At 39.3% G+C, this 16,980-nt stretch overlaps 1 protein-coding gene across 15 annotated transcripts in view; it reads left to right on the top strand.

Moving 5' to 3' along the window:
- Positions 1–16,980, top strand: part of mbnl1 (muscleblind-like splicing regulator 1) — a 67,198-nt gene that overhangs the window by 41,441 nt on the left and 8,777 nt on the right. For 7 of the 15 annotated variants that reach the window (XM_058418890.1, XM_058418889.1, XM_058418893.1 and 4 more), the window contains 5 exons: positions 7,873–8,043; positions 10,218–10,451; positions 12,238–12,477; positions 15,028–15,075; positions 16,063–16,219. In XM_058418890.1, coding sequence (XP_058274873.1) covers positions 7,873–8,043; positions 10,218–10,451; positions 12,238–12,477; positions 15,028–15,075; positions 16,063–16,219 — 850 coding nt within the window. The remainder of the gene's footprint in view (positions 1–7,872; positions 8,044–10,217; positions 10,452–12,237; positions 12,478–15,027; positions 15,076–16,062; positions 16,220–16,980) is intronic. The other 8 variants (XM_058418892.1, XM_058418895.1, XM_058418896.1 and 5 more) reach the window with 4 other exon arrangements.

Below are 16,980 nucleotides of genomic sequence, written 5' to 3'. Positions count from 1 at the left end.
GTGTTTGTGTGTGTGTGTCTGTACTTTTGCATTCATCTCTGGTTCACACTCTGATCAAAAAATCATTGTGGCTGCAAAACCCTGCTACTCATTAGTGAAACGATTTAAAGCAGAAGAGATTGTGTCATTTAGGATTTGGGGTATTATGAAGGTCTCAGTTTATATCTGATTCTGTGCTGCAGATGTGTACTTCTGCATTAGGACACTGTGTAGTTTGATGCCGTTATGTTGGGAAAGTCCTTATACCAGAGACAGTTTTCTCTCTATGCCAAGAGCAGCAGCCAAACTTTCCGACTCTGTGTGATGAAGTTAATAGAGAGGAGCTACAGGGATGTGTCTGTAAAAACCCTGGGGAATATTTCTGAAGTCTAATGGAAATAAACTGTAGAAGTTAAACTTCAGGGGGTTCTGTCTACTGAGCCTAGTTTCACTAGTTTCAGGGGGCATCCTACATTTTCTATCACATAGAAAATGTTATACACACCAATCAGGCATATCATTATGACCACCTGCCTAATATTGTGTTGCCTTTTGCTAACCTGTCGAGGCATGGACTCTGCTAGATCCCTGAAGGTGTGCTGTGGTATCTGGCACCAAGGAGCAGATCCTTTAAGTGTGAGGTCTCAACTTACAGGACTTAAAAGATACTTACAGGTCTTAAAGGACTAACAGGACGTAAAGGATACTTTTGATAGATACTGACCACTACAGACCAGGAACACACCACAAGAGCTACAGTTTTGGAGTTGCTCTGATCCAGTCATATAGGAATTTAGCCCTTGTCAACCTCAATCAAATCCTTATGCTTGCCCATGTTTAGCATTGTTTGTCTCACACCTCCAGGGTTGGGGGTTCAGTTTCTGCCTCCACCATGTGTGTGTGGAGTTTCATGTTCTCTCTGTGCCTCAGGGGTTTCCTCCAGTTACTCCGGGGTCCTCCCCCAGTCCAGAGACATGCATTGTAGGCTGATTGGCATCTCTAAATTTTCTGTAGTGTGTGTTGTTGTGTACTGCAATAGACTGGCATCCTGTCCTGGGTGAACCCTGCCTTGTGCCCTGAGTCTTGTGGGATAGACTCCAGGTGGCTGAGACTCAGTAGGATAAGTGTTGTAGGGGATGGATGGATGGATGGATGGATGGATACATCTAAATTACAAGTGTGAAAGGTTTCTCTACCCAGATTACAAGCAGAGTTTAAAATCTGTGATTAAACGCAGTGTGAAAAGCCCTTAGATAGATAGATAGATAGATAGATAGATAGATAGATAGATAGATAGATAGATAGATAGATAGATAGATAGATAGATAGATAGATAGATAGATAGAAGCTGTGATGATACATTGAATCGTCTCTATGTGTTACACCTCAAACTTCAGATAATAGTGTGTGTGTGTGTGTGTGAAACAGGTGTTTTTGGGTGCATGTGAACACGGAGGTGCCTCAGTGCGTAACAGCCTTGTGGGAGAAGCATTACAAAGAGTGACTCAGCTTCTTGGGATATCTGGGCAGGGACTGCACAACACACTTCCTGTGTGCTACAAAGTGCTGAGTCACCAAAGCTCCAAGAGACAGGAAATCCATCCGTCCCTCTGTCCGACACATCGACCGTTCTGAGAGAAGAGAAAGAGAGAGAAATGGTAGAGAGGAAAGGGCCAGGGAGACCAGTTTAGACCAGCTTCATGTTTCTGCTGACACAGCATAATGTTTGTTTGTTTGAAAATAATAACAATAATGATAATCACTAACGTCACCGTTCCAGTTTAATAGTGGAAAAAAAATATATTATTTTTTACTGCTTCTAAAAGCAAAATCACAAGAGCTTCTTTTATCATCCAATATTTTCAACAACAGTTGATCAGGATGCAGTTGTAGGACTCAGAGACTTGGTTAGTTAGCATGCTATGAGATGCCGAGCATGACAGTGATGACAGAGGTATGAAAGCTGAAACTTTGGAGCCTGATCCATTTGAGCACAGTGTACAGATGTGCGTATGGTGAGAGCTGGTCTGAATAAAATACTAAAGCCCTGCTGCATCACTTTAGTCTTTAGGTATAGATAAAGCAAGGGCTAAATTCCACAGGCACCACACTCACTCAGGTAGTCATTATGAGTACTGAAGGTAACCATTAACCATAGTGAAAATAGACCGTGCCAAGGAAAGGTGTGTAAACAAAAAAAAATTCATTACAGAGTAAATGTTGGATGCCGTTAAAGATTAATATGCAGGTGATTCTTTTGAGGAAGCGGCTTCGTAAAATGCCTGAAACTTAGCACGGATTTCCAATATTGTGATTAAAAACATCTCCGCCAGTAACAGACCTAATGTATCACTCAAAATAATAAAAACATGGTTTATAGTCTGCAGTTAGGGAGCTTGATGCTAGCGGTGTTCGCTCTGTTAATAATAACAGTAAGACGACACGATATCATGTCTAGGCTAGACGCTGCATGTGGTTATTACACAGCCCACTTTTATCTGGATTATAGTCTGGAATTTCAGAGTGAATAAAATAAAAGTGACTCAGCAGAAAGTCTGCACAATTAAGCATCTCGTAGTGCATAAACCTTGAACCAGGAACAGGCTCCCCGTGTTGTTCAAGTCATGTTCTATAAAAAGCACAACTGATCAGTTATTGCTTAAATGCTTTTAGAGGAAAGGAACCTGATAAGGGTCACAGGAGGTCGTGTGGAGCTGACAGCAGCTGAATTCCTTCGTTCCCGTCTATAAAACCCTGTACTCATAAATCCTTCTTCAGAACCCCCCCACCTCTCTCTCTCTCTCTCTCTCCTCCTTTTTTCTATCTGTCCTCCATTTCTCTTGCTCTGTTACTTCTCTCACATTTACACATGTACGGTTGATTGCCTCTAGCATTGTCACACCTTTCCTAAACATTTTCTCTTCTCAGACACAGGACGTGTTTGGACATGCCGTAACCTTAATCTTGATAACATCTAACCTTCCAGTAACAGCGTCTAAATTTTGTAACACCACTTAGTAAGGTGTTTTTTTTTCTGTTGAACTAGTTGCTAAGCTCTGTCAGTATATAATATACAGTTTCAGATGTATTTCTCTAGTAAATGATTTCTTATAGGATGTTTAATAGAACAGAGAACATACTATACTGCATAACTATACAAGAGATCCTTGAGCCTGTTTCTGATTAAGAGGAATCCTAACTAAAGTAAATGGATAGTTTTTATTGCATACCGTTCACATAATGCTGCCAAGACATACCAGCAGAGGCAGTGGTATGAGGATTAGTATTAGCTGGAGTGTGTAGCGTCTGCTGAAGTCATTAGGGAACATGGATCCTGTTTGGAAGTCACACTAATGGAGGGGAGAGCACTGAACACAGCACTTCAGCCTCACACATCCAGTCTGTCTTGCTTTCTCTCACTGCAGCTTTGCTATATGTTTGTCCCGTCTGTCTTTCTCTATGAACAACCCTGTAGTCCGTACTCCTCTCCTCCTCTCTCCTGGGTGGTTTATGTTTTCTGCATTGTGTGACATTAGGATGTAAGGGATATAATTATGTTCACTTACGTAAAATGCACTTAATACTCACTCAGCCGCTGAGTGGTACAGACGTATCCTCTATAGGCACTGTGTTCAAGGGCAAGGTCAGACTTACAGTATATTATAATATGCTCGTGTCTGGTGTTGATGCAGGAATCAGAGTTGAGGTAGAGCATTTGACTCAATCACTTAAACAAAAGAAGGCGATGATTGGCAGCCACACAGGTCCCACAAGCAGGGGTGTGTCTGTCAGCGTGACGTTAGTTTAGCCAGCCGGACCTTAGCAACAATTGTGATTTGTTGCTGGTATAAATATCTGTAATTTCCTGGGACAGACAAGCCAATAGATTCTAGGCTATAAAATGGCAAGCGTTTGGCAGAATTTCCACTTATTATTATTATTATTATTATTATTATTATTATTATTATTATTATTGTTATTATTTTACAATTGCAGTAAAGAAATGCTACATGGCTGGTGTTGAAACCTCAGAAAAGGACAAGTTTATATTAAACTGAGATGACATTCAAACATTTCAATCACATCTAAAATGATCATTTTCTCAAAATAGGATTATATTATGCATTAGGATACATATACCTCTTTTGTGCATGCTATAGATATTCAGCTCAATATTAATGCATGCATGTCTCTTAAATTTCCAGCAAATTTTTTTCTGGGATTGGAATCGTTAGAGGGCAGCATGGTGACTTAGTGGTTAGCACTGTTGCCTCACTGCAAGAAGGTCCGGGATTCGAATCCCGGGTTTGTACAGGCAGGGTCCTTACACCAGGTACTCTGGTTTCCTCCCACAGTCCCCATGTACATTAGGTTGATTGGTAATTCTAAATTGCCCATAAGTGTGTGTGGTTGTTTGTCTATATGTGGCCCTGCAATGGACAGGGTGTACCCCTACCTTAGGCTCCTGCAGATCCCTGTGACCCTAATTAGGGATACAGTGGGTGTAAAAAATGGATGGATGGAATTGTTAGCTGGAGTGCCCTCGTCTGCCTTGTCCTATGTACGTACACGTCCTGCTCGCTCTGAATGAATTAGTATTGATGGATTACAGCAGGTAAACTATGTGCTGAGACTTGTCCATCAAAAGCTGACTATTTTCATACTCGAGCATCAGCTTGCAGGCTATTATTTTCTTCCGGTTCTGATGGCATAAACACAGCCGTTCATTTAAGAGACTTGACGACAATGACTTCCGAACGTCTTTAAGAGCTTCATACGTAGACTGAGGATCCGAATCAATCTGATGATTGCGAGTCATGTGTTCCAGTGTGAGCTGTTTTTGTTCAGCTGCATGTTTCACTGTGCTGCCTGTTTTTTTAGTGCTGCTATTGTTGTATTGTGTGACAAATCTTGATTTTTTTTTTTTTTTTTCTTCAAAGATCCTCCCTGTGCTAAGTAGAGCAAGGTGCATGGTACATAATGACTGCCTCAAAAAAGTTTAGTTTCTGGGTCAGTGGAAAATGATGCTCTCAGTTCATCCTTATTTGACTCGTATATATGTCGTGTATTTATACGATGCGATTCACAGCTCAGTAAATATCCATAAAATGTAACGCGACTTGTTAACGGTTTCTGTACATCATTTTAGGAAAAGAAAAAGATTTCGGAGCTGCAGTTACTATGACAGTCCGGGCTTCATGTTGCGCAGGACCTTCAGTAATTGGCTTTGATAGAACTGAAAAAGCAGTTGCGGGTTCTCAGGGTTCTCGTATCAATTTTTGCTTTACCGTCTAATGATGATTCATGACTGAACACAGGGGCAAGTTTGGGCTCCGAGCAGCGATGATTCCTTTTCTAATAGTGTGCTAGACTTGTTGATGGAATTGTTAGACTGGTTTAATAGCTTTATAAGCTTGGACTTCTTTGTTCAGTTGTTTAGTGTTGATCAGTGATGGACCAGGTAGAAAGAAAGTTCTACTACTCTTCTATTGTGTCTGTTTTCAGGACATATGGACGTGTATGAGGTGAGAGTGTTGTGTGCGAATATCCACTCTGAGCTCATTAATTTCTTGCCGTTTGTTATGTCAGGGTTACACCTATAGTTATAATCACCCTTTAAGCATAGTGCGGTATAATTGTGTTAGTACTGATGTGGCTGCACACATGACCAAAGTGGTGTATTGACAGAAATATGGACAGAGATTTGTGTTTAAGGATTTTGTCCTAACACACACTTTGAGAAGTCTTAATCTTATAAATGTATAAAATATAGCCAAGGACAGTTCACCAAAAATCCCAAATGATTTAATGCATACAGTTGTGTCTCTTTTGTATTCTTTCATATTCATTTTAATCAGAAATGAACAAGACATCTGATTTAGGTAGACAAGCTTGTGTCTTGTTATTTTTAGTTATACACTATGAGGAATTCTAGTGTATGTATGAACAGTTTCTGATGGGTTGTTGTTGCAGTACTTGAAATCTGGCCTCTCCCACTCCATCGATTCCTCTCTGGGTTTGTGAGTGTGGAAATACGTGTCCATTCCTCGTGCTTTGTTTCTGTTCTGTTTCCTATGTGTCATAATTCCCGTGCTGTGTCTGTACTTGCTATATAGACAGGTTTATATACAACACTGTATAAGGGCAGCAGTGAGAGAGACTCTGAACTGCATTTGGACAATACACAGTCTAGCACTCTGAAACGTAAACTATTCAAATATTACAGTTACCTAAGAATCTGAAACCACAAGAAGTATTAAATACACCACTAACCACTAACCTCTTGCATTTTGTGGTCTTTAAACAGCGTTATTATTTACATTGCATTTTTATTTACGCTACTTTTCCGATATCAAGCCAGTCAATTCTGAGATGGTAGAAATCTCAGTGGGATTACTCTGCCCTGTCTACAATAATATTATAAATTATCCAGGGAATCCACTGAGAGCACCTCAGCAACCTCTTCTTGTTTTCCGGCTTCCTTGTCTCAGTGTTTCCTGTTTCAGAAAGCCGCGCTGTGATTCCAGTCTGCATGTTTGGATTGTGATTATGGATATACATAATTCATAAGATTGATATTTAGTGCTGGAACTCCAGGGACTCTATGTGCTCTAAGCACTTCTACATGAAGCGTGCGTTATGTTCACTACTGACCCGAGCTCGCCCTCATGTCTTGCTCTTTCTTGCAGAGTATCACATGAGTGTATTAATAGTTGTAAACAGATAGTGGGGGGGGGGAGTGCAGCGAGACGGGAACAGGACACACACTCGGGGTTAGACGGGAACACACCAGGCATTCGTCTGAAGTAAGAGGAGAAGCGGTAGACAACTGTCCTAAGAATATTGATGTGAATAAAATATGCTGTGAAAGGCTTAGCTCACTTGAAAGAATGGCTTTATTAGTTCTCGGAAAGAAATACAATATTTCTTTGTAATTTCATTTTCCGAAGAATGATTTGACATTCTTCACTAATGGAAGTCACAAATGTTTACTGAAAGCAGTCGCAAGCATAACGACATACAGAGCCATAAGTTATGAGAGATGATAGCACTTCACACTGTGTAGAAGTCATGACCCATGTTACCATTCTAATTAAATATAATAATATCACAATTATCAAAAAGTTTAGTAAATGATTCCTTTAAGGAATCATATAAGGAATCATTTGGGCTATGTGAAACTTTAAAGGAATCATTTGTAGATTCAGTAATAGTTAGTAGAAACAGTTTGTGGATCTGGTAGTGAGTGAACTCATGTGATATTTAGTTTAGCTAGAGTACAACAAAACAATATAACTATACAAGATCGTACCATATAACACTATAAGCCCAAAGATTTTTCACTGCACATGTTTTTTTAAATACGATGAAAAGATTTCTTAGAGGAATTTTCCTTCAATTAGAGCTCAGAAATCGTTCATATTTCCAGTGGATCGTAGCTACCCGCAAGAATATTTTTACTCCCTGGAGTCCAGTTATCTCCAGTTCTGCAGCTGACTGTTATATGACAGATATACTGCAGTAGATAGATTACTTTTCATCAGCTGAGCTCAGATGAGACAACACATTCATCAGTGGCATCACTTCCTCACAGCCATGTGAATGAATAAAGCCTGTAGAATGAGAGCACTTTCCTCTGGGTATAACAATGTGATCTCCCAGCAGATCTGACAGTGACAGGGACTTACTGCAGGATCAAACACATCAGCTGTGAGAGTGTAAACTTCAGAAGTGCTGTGATGCAGTATGATGGGAGAGGAATTATGGGTTAACGCTAAATTCCATTAGTCACGTAAAGGCAAATTGCTGTAATGTACCTAATGGAGCGTGTTCTTTCTCTGTCTCTCTCGTTCTCTCCCCCACCCTATGATCCTCCCTGTCTTTTGTCTTCAGGGACGCTGTTCCAGAGAGAACTGTAAGTACCTGCACCCGCCTCCCCACCTGAAGACGCAGTTGGAGATAAACGGCCGCAATAACCTGATCCAGCAGAAGAACATGGCCATGCTCGCCCAGCAGATGCAGATCGCCAGTGCTATCATGCCTGGCAGCCAGCTTCAGCCAATGGTGAGGAGGAGCTCTTTATTCACATGTAATATGTATTTGTGTTCATTGCGTATTTTTAAAAATTATTATTATAAACAGCAGGGCATTTCACCTCTGCGTTCCCCTGCCTCTCATGGTACACATGCGCTGTGCTAACTAATAACGTCATCATCGGCTAAAGCACACGCTCAGTTTACTTTCCTGAGACCCGAGAATGGGTTGAGTTCACATTCATGGGAATTGCAGTGCAACCGAACGCACCACCCCTTACAGGAAGTCTCAGGTTTGGTGCCATGCTGTGCTTCCTGATCCACATTACCAATCATTCCTTCAACCTGTGCTCTGTTTCAAACTAAACTACCAGCGTGAAAACCCTTAAATGATTATAATACTGTACTCGTAAAATAGGTGTTCGAATATTTTTAAGTGACAGTTTCTCCAAGCCAAGTGATTGTCACCGTATATGCATGTTCTTAAAATATAGGCATTCCTGTTTGGAAAATATCATGTTTTACAATGTATTTTCAGAACAGGAGAGTACGTGAAGCAATGGACCAAATAATACATGCATGGCAACCATTAAACCTGAATAAAAATGAATATAGTTTAATAAGGTTTTATATCCTGATATACCATCTTTCATGGATTTCCTATCCCTGTTGCTGCTATTCTTCAGTTACACATTATCAGAGCATCATAAATCCTCCTGATCATCACTGTTAAACCTTGTTGTTCTGAATAAGAGTAAGAGGTCAGAGGTATTGTGCTGCTGAAGAGGAAGATTTCTGCTCTGACCTGCCCTGAGTTGCTTGCATAGCTAGCACGTCTGCACACGATCGTGTAGCCATGTTACATGTACAGATTAGCAGTATACAGCACATTTGAACACGAGATTATGAAATGATCTAAATACAGAAATGATTATAATGTCTACATAATATTATTATAATGTGAAATAATAGAACAATGCCACGCCTAGTAATGTAAACGCTGCACTTCTAATACAGTCATGTTTCATACAAGTTCCAGAATAAGAGACACTGACTAATGTAATTTCAGAGACGCTTAATGTCCGGCCAAGACCCAGTACAGAATAACCAGAGCTTAAATAGTAGAGTCATTTCCTTCGAATATTTTTTTCTTTTGCAGTCTTATTTCATTTATTCTTTATTTCAACTATATAACTGCTCCTTTATACTTTAATAGTGTAAAAAATGTGCATTATAAAAGCAGTATTAATAATTCTTTCTAACGTTAAAGATAATGAGAATCGATATGACCTGTGAGCAGCTAACATTACTGTAAGCTGTTATACTGAGAGTCTGTGAACCTGACACTGCATCTATGGTATTTTTTAAATACTGAGGGCATGAGATAAGCTACGATTCACGCGATGGAAAATGAATAATGCAAAAATACACTGTACTGTATTTACTTAGCTCTTGCTTTTGGTCTGGTATTACCTTCAGAAAGCAGAAATGATAAAGAAAGCATTTCATTTCACCCGCTGGATTAATAGTTGATTTCACTATGTTCTACTTTTGCTCTAGTTTCTCTGCTTTTAAGCAAATATAAGAATAGACTTTCTTAAATATAAGAAGGCACAGAGGAATATTGTTTCTGTGGCTTTTCCAGAGTTTGCAACCCGCGTCCTGACAGCGTTAATGTAAAATGCTTTAATGTCTGTTTATAAAAATGTCATCTCAGTGTTGTTTATGCGCTGCAGCATTATTGCAATTACTGCAAAATAGTGATTTTCATTTCGCATTCAGCTCTTAAAAAAAAAAAAAACTAAAGTAATAGCCTGGTTATTTAAAGTATGCGTACACAGTGTCCTTGATGCAAAGCACCCTTTTAATGGAGGCTCCTAATGTAAGCACCTGAACATTTTTAGATAAGATAATCAAGCCTGTTCATTTACATATGTTGAGCTTTTAACAGCAATAATGTAATAAAGGTGAAGTGAAACAATTAGATTTTTTTTTCTTAATCTTTCTGTTGTTGTCTATAGGTATAATGCCGTATGTCCTCTGTGAAGACAGTAAATCATTAGTCACATACTTGGTGTTAAACAAAACAAAAGCCTGAGTGTTTATTAACTGTGATGAATCAGGATTCATCTCTTCATTTCCGCATTCTATCCATTCATTTTCTCATTGCCTTTCTGTTTATCTCTCACACTCTCTTTTCCTCAGCCTTTTATCTCCGTTACGCCGAACTTAGCCACCAATGCCAGTGTGGCAGCTGCAGCAGCGGCGGCTTCGTTTAACCCGTACCTGAGTCCCGTATCGCCAGCACTAGTGCCCACTGCTGCTGACATCCTGCCCAGCACACCAGTCCTGATCGGGGGAAATCCTGCTGCTGTGGCACCTGTAACCTCCACAGCCAACGCAGCTGCACAGAAACTACTGCGCACCGACCGCCTGGAGGTATGACAGGGAGAGAAAGGGCAGCGTCTCTGTTAGAGACAATTGGTGTCTAATAGAATTAATCAACTGGACTTTACAAAGCATGTAACTTGAATGCACATACTGGTCAATAAAGATTAGCCCCAAAGTACAGTCTTACATGTACTGTACTGCATGTAGCTACAACTTGAGTCATTTACATATCACCATGAGGAATTATTTTTTAAATCCCATTTTGTTTCCTAGTAAATATTACATTTCACAACCTTTCACTGCTATACCAGTTGTATGGTAAAGCTCCCTAGACAGTGGGAAGTGGCCTTGTTATATGAAACATATATTAGACCTTTTTTCTTTAAAAATAGTCCTCGAATTGTTTTGGCTTCAATCTTCATTCGTAATCGTTTTAGCTGTAACATGGCTGCATTTTCAGTTCTGGTGTTTGTCTAACAACAGCAGGGGTTGTGATATTTTCAGGGAACTGATTATACAGTTTACAGTGAGAAAAAGCCCTTATAGTGTTCATTAAAAACAAAATGCCTGTGGAGGTTGCTGCCCCCTGCTGTACACATGCTCCTCTGAGTAGATCATTTGTCATCCGAACTAAAATTTCAAGCGACAGCAGTGTGTGTGTGTGTGTGTGTGTGTTTGTGTGTGTGTGGAGGGGTGGGGGGGTCTGTGCCAGAGGTGTAGCCAGGAATTAATTTCAGGGTGGATGAAGAAATATAATATCAGCATTTGATCTGTACGATTCAATTAATGTGTGACATAGTCATGTATTTTCCATGGATATCAGACAGCAGTAGGAGCGATGAAGACACAGAATGTCATTTAATCATTCAAATTAAAATCTACCGCCAACCATCACCACATTAATAACATGACATGTCTACTAAAAATAAAACAACATGCCAGCAACAGAAGGAAAAGGCATCTTGTTATCTGTATAAGGCCAGATCTAGACTTCCTCCTTTCAGTAAAATTATTCTGACTGGTTAATCCTATTTCTCACAGTAGCAGCCAGTAGAATGTTATTAACCCTGATGTTATACAGCATGTTCACTCCGTTTAGGAATTGACCCCGGGACATTATTTTGGTTTTAAAAGCACTACAGAAATTTAAAAAAAAAAAACACATAAAAGTCCTTTAAACATATTGTCTTTATTTCAATCCCAAAAAAAATCCAGATAACATTTGTGATTGTGTTTGTAACCACTAGATGACATTTAACATTGAAAATATTTGTTTTTGTGATCAAGTTTATTATAGTCAACAAAATTGACTATAATAAAGACCTTGACATCATAAATCTTAAAAAAAAAAAATTAATTGAAAATTTTTCAATTAATCTAATATTATTTTTAACTGATTTATCGAATACAGATGATGAACAACAATAGAAGCACGAAAAACTAAAGATTATTGTAGTCACTGGCTCCGAAATACAGCTCTCAACAATGCGTCTGCAAATGTAGATGATCTAAACACTTTTAACTTCTAACACTTTCAGTAAAAATATAAAACAGGTTCATTTGCCCTGAACATCACACATATAGAACATTCAACAAACTCATTTAAATCCAGAATTGTAAAGATTAAACCGTTGACATTATATGAATATCATTAAAGCTCAACTATTGTGCGAAACAATGTTATCTGACACCCTGATAATCAGCTGTGCTCTGTGGGTTACGTCAACTGTGAATTAGCATACACTCGTATGTTTGTCTGTGCATGTGTGTGTATGCCTGTAGTAATGGACCCCATTGTCATGCCTCTTTTAACATATCGCACTGTGTGTGTCAGGTGTGTCGCGAGTACCAGCGTGGTAATTGCTCTCGCGGTGAGACAGACTGCAGATTTGCTCACCCGGCTGACAGCACCATGATCGACTCCAGCGAGAACACCGTCACCGTGTGTATGGACTACATCAAGGGCCGCTGTTCACGGGACAAATGCAAATATTTCCATCCTCCCGCACACCTGCAGGCCAAGATCAAAGCAGCACAGCACCAGGTGAACCAGGCCACAGCCACCGCGGCTATGGTGAGTACAGGACACACACACACACACACACACGTTCATGCACTGTTCAGTGATAAGTACAGTATATACATGCAGACGTGTGCATTTCTATGCATAGAGTACAACACACATAAGTACATTTCCCATTGGGATCTATCTATCTATCTATCTATCTATCTATCTATCTATCTATCTATCTATCTATCTATCTATCTATCTATCTATATATCTATCTATCTATCTATCTATCTATCTATCAATCAATCAATCTAAGGGCTTTTCACACTGCGTTTAATCCCAAATTTTAAACCCTGCTTTTAATCTAGGTAGAGAAACCTTTCACACTTGTAATATAGAAGCAGGGTTGCCCTGCATTGCAGAGCTAGATATGAAACGATGCAGTGTTTGAACGTTACGACTAGATGCTTAGCAACAGGCCTCAGAATCTGAGCATCACGTGCGTCATATCACATGCTTTACACAGTCACAGACACCCTGTGATGTACTTCTGTCAAAGTTCTGTCTTTTTCTGTTTTTCTTCTTGCCTTTGCACATGTCTCGAGGCTTAAAACAGCCAAGGAGGATTTACGTGGCCCTGATGCGAAAGACAAGCCATCATTTAAATCGGTTGCTGTGTTTATCCAATCATGATTGAATGACACAGCTAATATGCAAATTACAGGTTTACAGTGTGAAATGCCAGATTATGAATAACTAGGGTTAATTGATTGTTAACCCTATGAGTAAGTATGAGCAGGGTGTAAACCATAACCCAGGATTCCGTTACCCCCCAGGGTTTACACTGACCCAGAGTTAACTCTTTAAGTGTGAAAAGCCTGATGTTGATTATGGAACCAAACACAACTTCAGAGCATGCCCAGATATGGATGCTTATATGTTATTATGATTATGTTTCATCTCAGGTTGATATGGTTCCTTCTATGTCACCATACATGCTTAAGGAGGACAAAAAGGCATGTATGGTGTAATTACTGTGCAAGCAGATGTGATTCATGAATCGTAAAGGAGATCTCTGGCACTCTGGCAAGAGCTTCATATTTCATTGTGTTTGTTAATCAGGGAAATATGCTACAATGTGAAATGGGACTTTACCAAAAAATTAATAAATAAATAAATAGATCAAGCGATTTTAATTAACAAGTTCAGATTCCTCACTATTGGAAGCACAACCCGATCCTATTAGCCTTATTACAGTTACTGAATAATTCATAACACTTACCAAATTACATGCTGTAGTATCAGGAGCTTAGCAATTACCTGAGACGAAACAGTTGCATCCTTTAGATGTTTCTTCACAGGTAATTATTCAGGTTTATTGGCAGCCGTGAAAAAAAAAAAACCCTAGAGACCTTTATACACACATGAAAAATGCCACAGTAATCATAGAAAATCATAATCATGGTGTTTTGCATAAAATCTGCTTACAGATTCTCATTATAAAGAGCAAGATATGAAAACTGGATATGGAAATGATGAACTGTAGTATTTATTTAGTTAGATACAGTAAATGCAGTGTTTTAAATTGCCCTCAGTATGTAAAAACTATTATTTTATTTAGTTATTTATTATTATTACTCTGTGTGTGTGTGTGTGTGTGTGTGTGTGTGTGTGGAATATGAGGTTATTTTCCAGCATGTCAGAGATTTTCTTTACCAGATAATAAATGAACATGTTATATGGATTTATCTGTTATGTCATACCACATTAAGAGTCTAAGATTAATGATCTTAATAGAAATGTATCAGAGCACATGCTCTACATGATGTTTCAGGACTCTATACTGCTACCTGATTTATTTATTTTTTCATGTGTTAGAAAGTACATGTACTGATGGATTCCTATCCACTAGGGGGCAGTGTGACCATTTTTCACAGAGTAGATCCTGCAATGTGCGGACTGATAGTGTGTGTTTTATTGTGTAATATCATCCCGATCAACTGTAAAAATGTACCTTTTGTGTATTTGTGAGCTATTAGAGCCCCTAGTTGATCTAAAGTAGGGTCCAAAGGCTTGCATGTATTCCCAATTCCTGTTTTTGTTTCACAAGTAATGTGCTTCGGCCAAATTATATTTCCCAAACCATATTAGAAGATCGTTTGCGCTAAGATCGTGAAGTATAGTCTTCACGGCACCAATGGCGATTGATACTATATTATAAACCTCTAACTAATTGACTCTACAGTGTATAATGTTGTTTGGTAAGAGACGCTAACACATACTTGTAGTTATGTAATGTAATGAAGATAACGTTCGCCATCAAGGGGGAAAATAGCATGAGAACTGCCCACTTGCACTTCTGGACCCTGCTGTAGTTTGTAGTGTTAATCTTGCATTAGAAATCTTTTCCTGAATTACATTAATGTGCATGTTAAGTCCTGATATCCCTTTTGTACACGGCATTCCAAATGATTTGTTTTTTATTTGTTTTTTTTTTCTCAACCACCAAAAATGCACTGCTGCCCCATGATGCACCTCTGCTTGCTGTTTATGTTTATGCGCTTGAACCCCATTGGCCCATTGCCATCATGTGCTCGCTGCCTGCTAATTAAGACGGCTGTCAAATCACTGAAGCGACCCCTCGAGGCCACCTTTGACCTGGTACTATGACCTTTCACCTTTTTGGCTTGGCATGTTGCTTTGTTGTAGTGTCTTAACAAGCAATAATTTGCTAGCGTAGACTGTTTCTTAATTGGCTTTATGTTCTCTTCCTACTGCTGTGTTAGTAACTTTGCGTGATCAGCTGATTGTGGAGAATTGATGATGTGCGAAGAGGCAAAATGGCTCTCGACTGGAAACTGATTCAAAATAAAATGGCGTCAAAATCATGAAAACCGGCACTGAAAAAATGTTTTTGTTTTAAAAAAGACATACCACAATCAGATCATCACGCGTAGGCCATTCCTGCAGCGTAAGGACAGGATCAGACAGACTAAACTGTGCTGCGTAACTGCTCTTGTGTCTGTGTGTGTGTGTGTTTGTGTGTGTGTGTGTGTGTGTGCGTGTGTGTATATGTGTGCAGTATCTGCATATATCTTCAGTGTCTCTATATAATGCATGTTAAGTAGCTCTAAAGTGCATGTATAACCAGATAATCTGGGTAACTGGGTAACCAGCTATGTGGTAGCAAAGCTGCACCACCTGAGCAACAGATATTAATAACTTACGTCTCATATTTCACAGATATCATGGCAAAAGCAGTGCAGCTTTATTTTGTTTTAAGTTGACGCCTCAAGTTTTCTTTTCTTTTCGTCCTTTTCTTGTTGCCGATACATTTTATTAGTGCGATGCTTGCTTCATTTGCACTCGCACCAGCTTAGATGGTGTAGTAGTGTTAAGACTGGAAGTGATGTAGCTGTAGATTGTAGCGTGTATAGTATATGCAGTCAGGGATTTGGCACTTTTGTTTTTTGCTTGTGGCGTAGTCATGTATAGGCTGCTGCTGCTTGCCTGCTGTTTTGTTTCCGTTTGTTTCTTTTTTTTATTTTTGTGCTGTAATATGAAGTCTTCTGATGATAACTTTTCTATATTTTCTCTTTCCTGTCTTTGCCATTCCATCCTCGCTCCTCGTTTTCTCCTCATCCCAAGCAGGGCCTTCCTCATAGCGTAATTCCTCCTTTGCCAAAGAGACCAGCCCTTGAGAAAACCAACGGTGCCACCGCCATGTTCAATGCCGGCATGCTGCAGTACCAACAAGCGCTGGCCAACATGCAGTTTCAGCAGCAGGCCGCGTTTATTCCTTCAGGTAGGGGCCTGAGCTAACCTGACCCCATGCTTTTACCACAAGACCAAGCAAGCCTGACCTGCCAATCAGAACAACACAGTGGCTTATGGCATACACAAACACACATACACACACACACATACACACACACACACAGCGGAGGCAGCTCATGACTAAATTCTATAAAATCACTCAACATGAAATGAATGATGAAGTGTTCAGCAGGTATAGTTAAGCACACACACACACACACAAGCATATTGTTATAGAGATGAATTATATTAATTCTATGCATGAATATAATTATCTAACCGATCTAAAAAAAATTTTAAACCAGAAATACATAGTGTACAGATCCAGTTCAGAGTACTTTGCATCAAATGCACTACTCTAATGAGTTCTCCAGTCAGCTCTAGAATTACTGGAAAGTTATAAATATATACATTTCTTTTTCTAGAGGAAAAAATGTAACTGAGTAGCACAAATTTTTACCACAAAAAGTCACAATTAATAGCCTTTTTTAACCAGTCTTTACCAAGGGTGCCAATAATTCCTGAGCTGGCTGTCAATTTATATTCAGATCTACAGTTGGGTTTTTTTTCCCCTGATGAAAGGACAAATAGAGGTTGTAGAAGATCACACTGAGACACATGTGTTTGTTTTAAGCGGGTGATCAGTGTTGTAAAGGCTTGTTATTGTCTGCACTCAGCACCCTCACACTTCCCTCTCACTTCCCAACTGTAGATCACACATTCCACAACTAATCAGTTTTTGGTTTTTTT

Source organism: Hemibagrus wyckioides, linkage group LG20 (assembly GCF_019097595.1).
Source record: "Hemibagrus wyckioides isolate EC202008001 linkage group LG20, SWU_Hwy_1.0, whole genome shotgun sequence".
Classification (NCBI taxonomy): domain Eukaryota; kingdom Metazoa; phylum Chordata; class Actinopteri; order Siluriformes; family Bagridae; genus Hemibagrus; species Hemibagrus wyckioides.
This window is presented reverse-complemented; position numbering and strand designations above follow the sequence as displayed.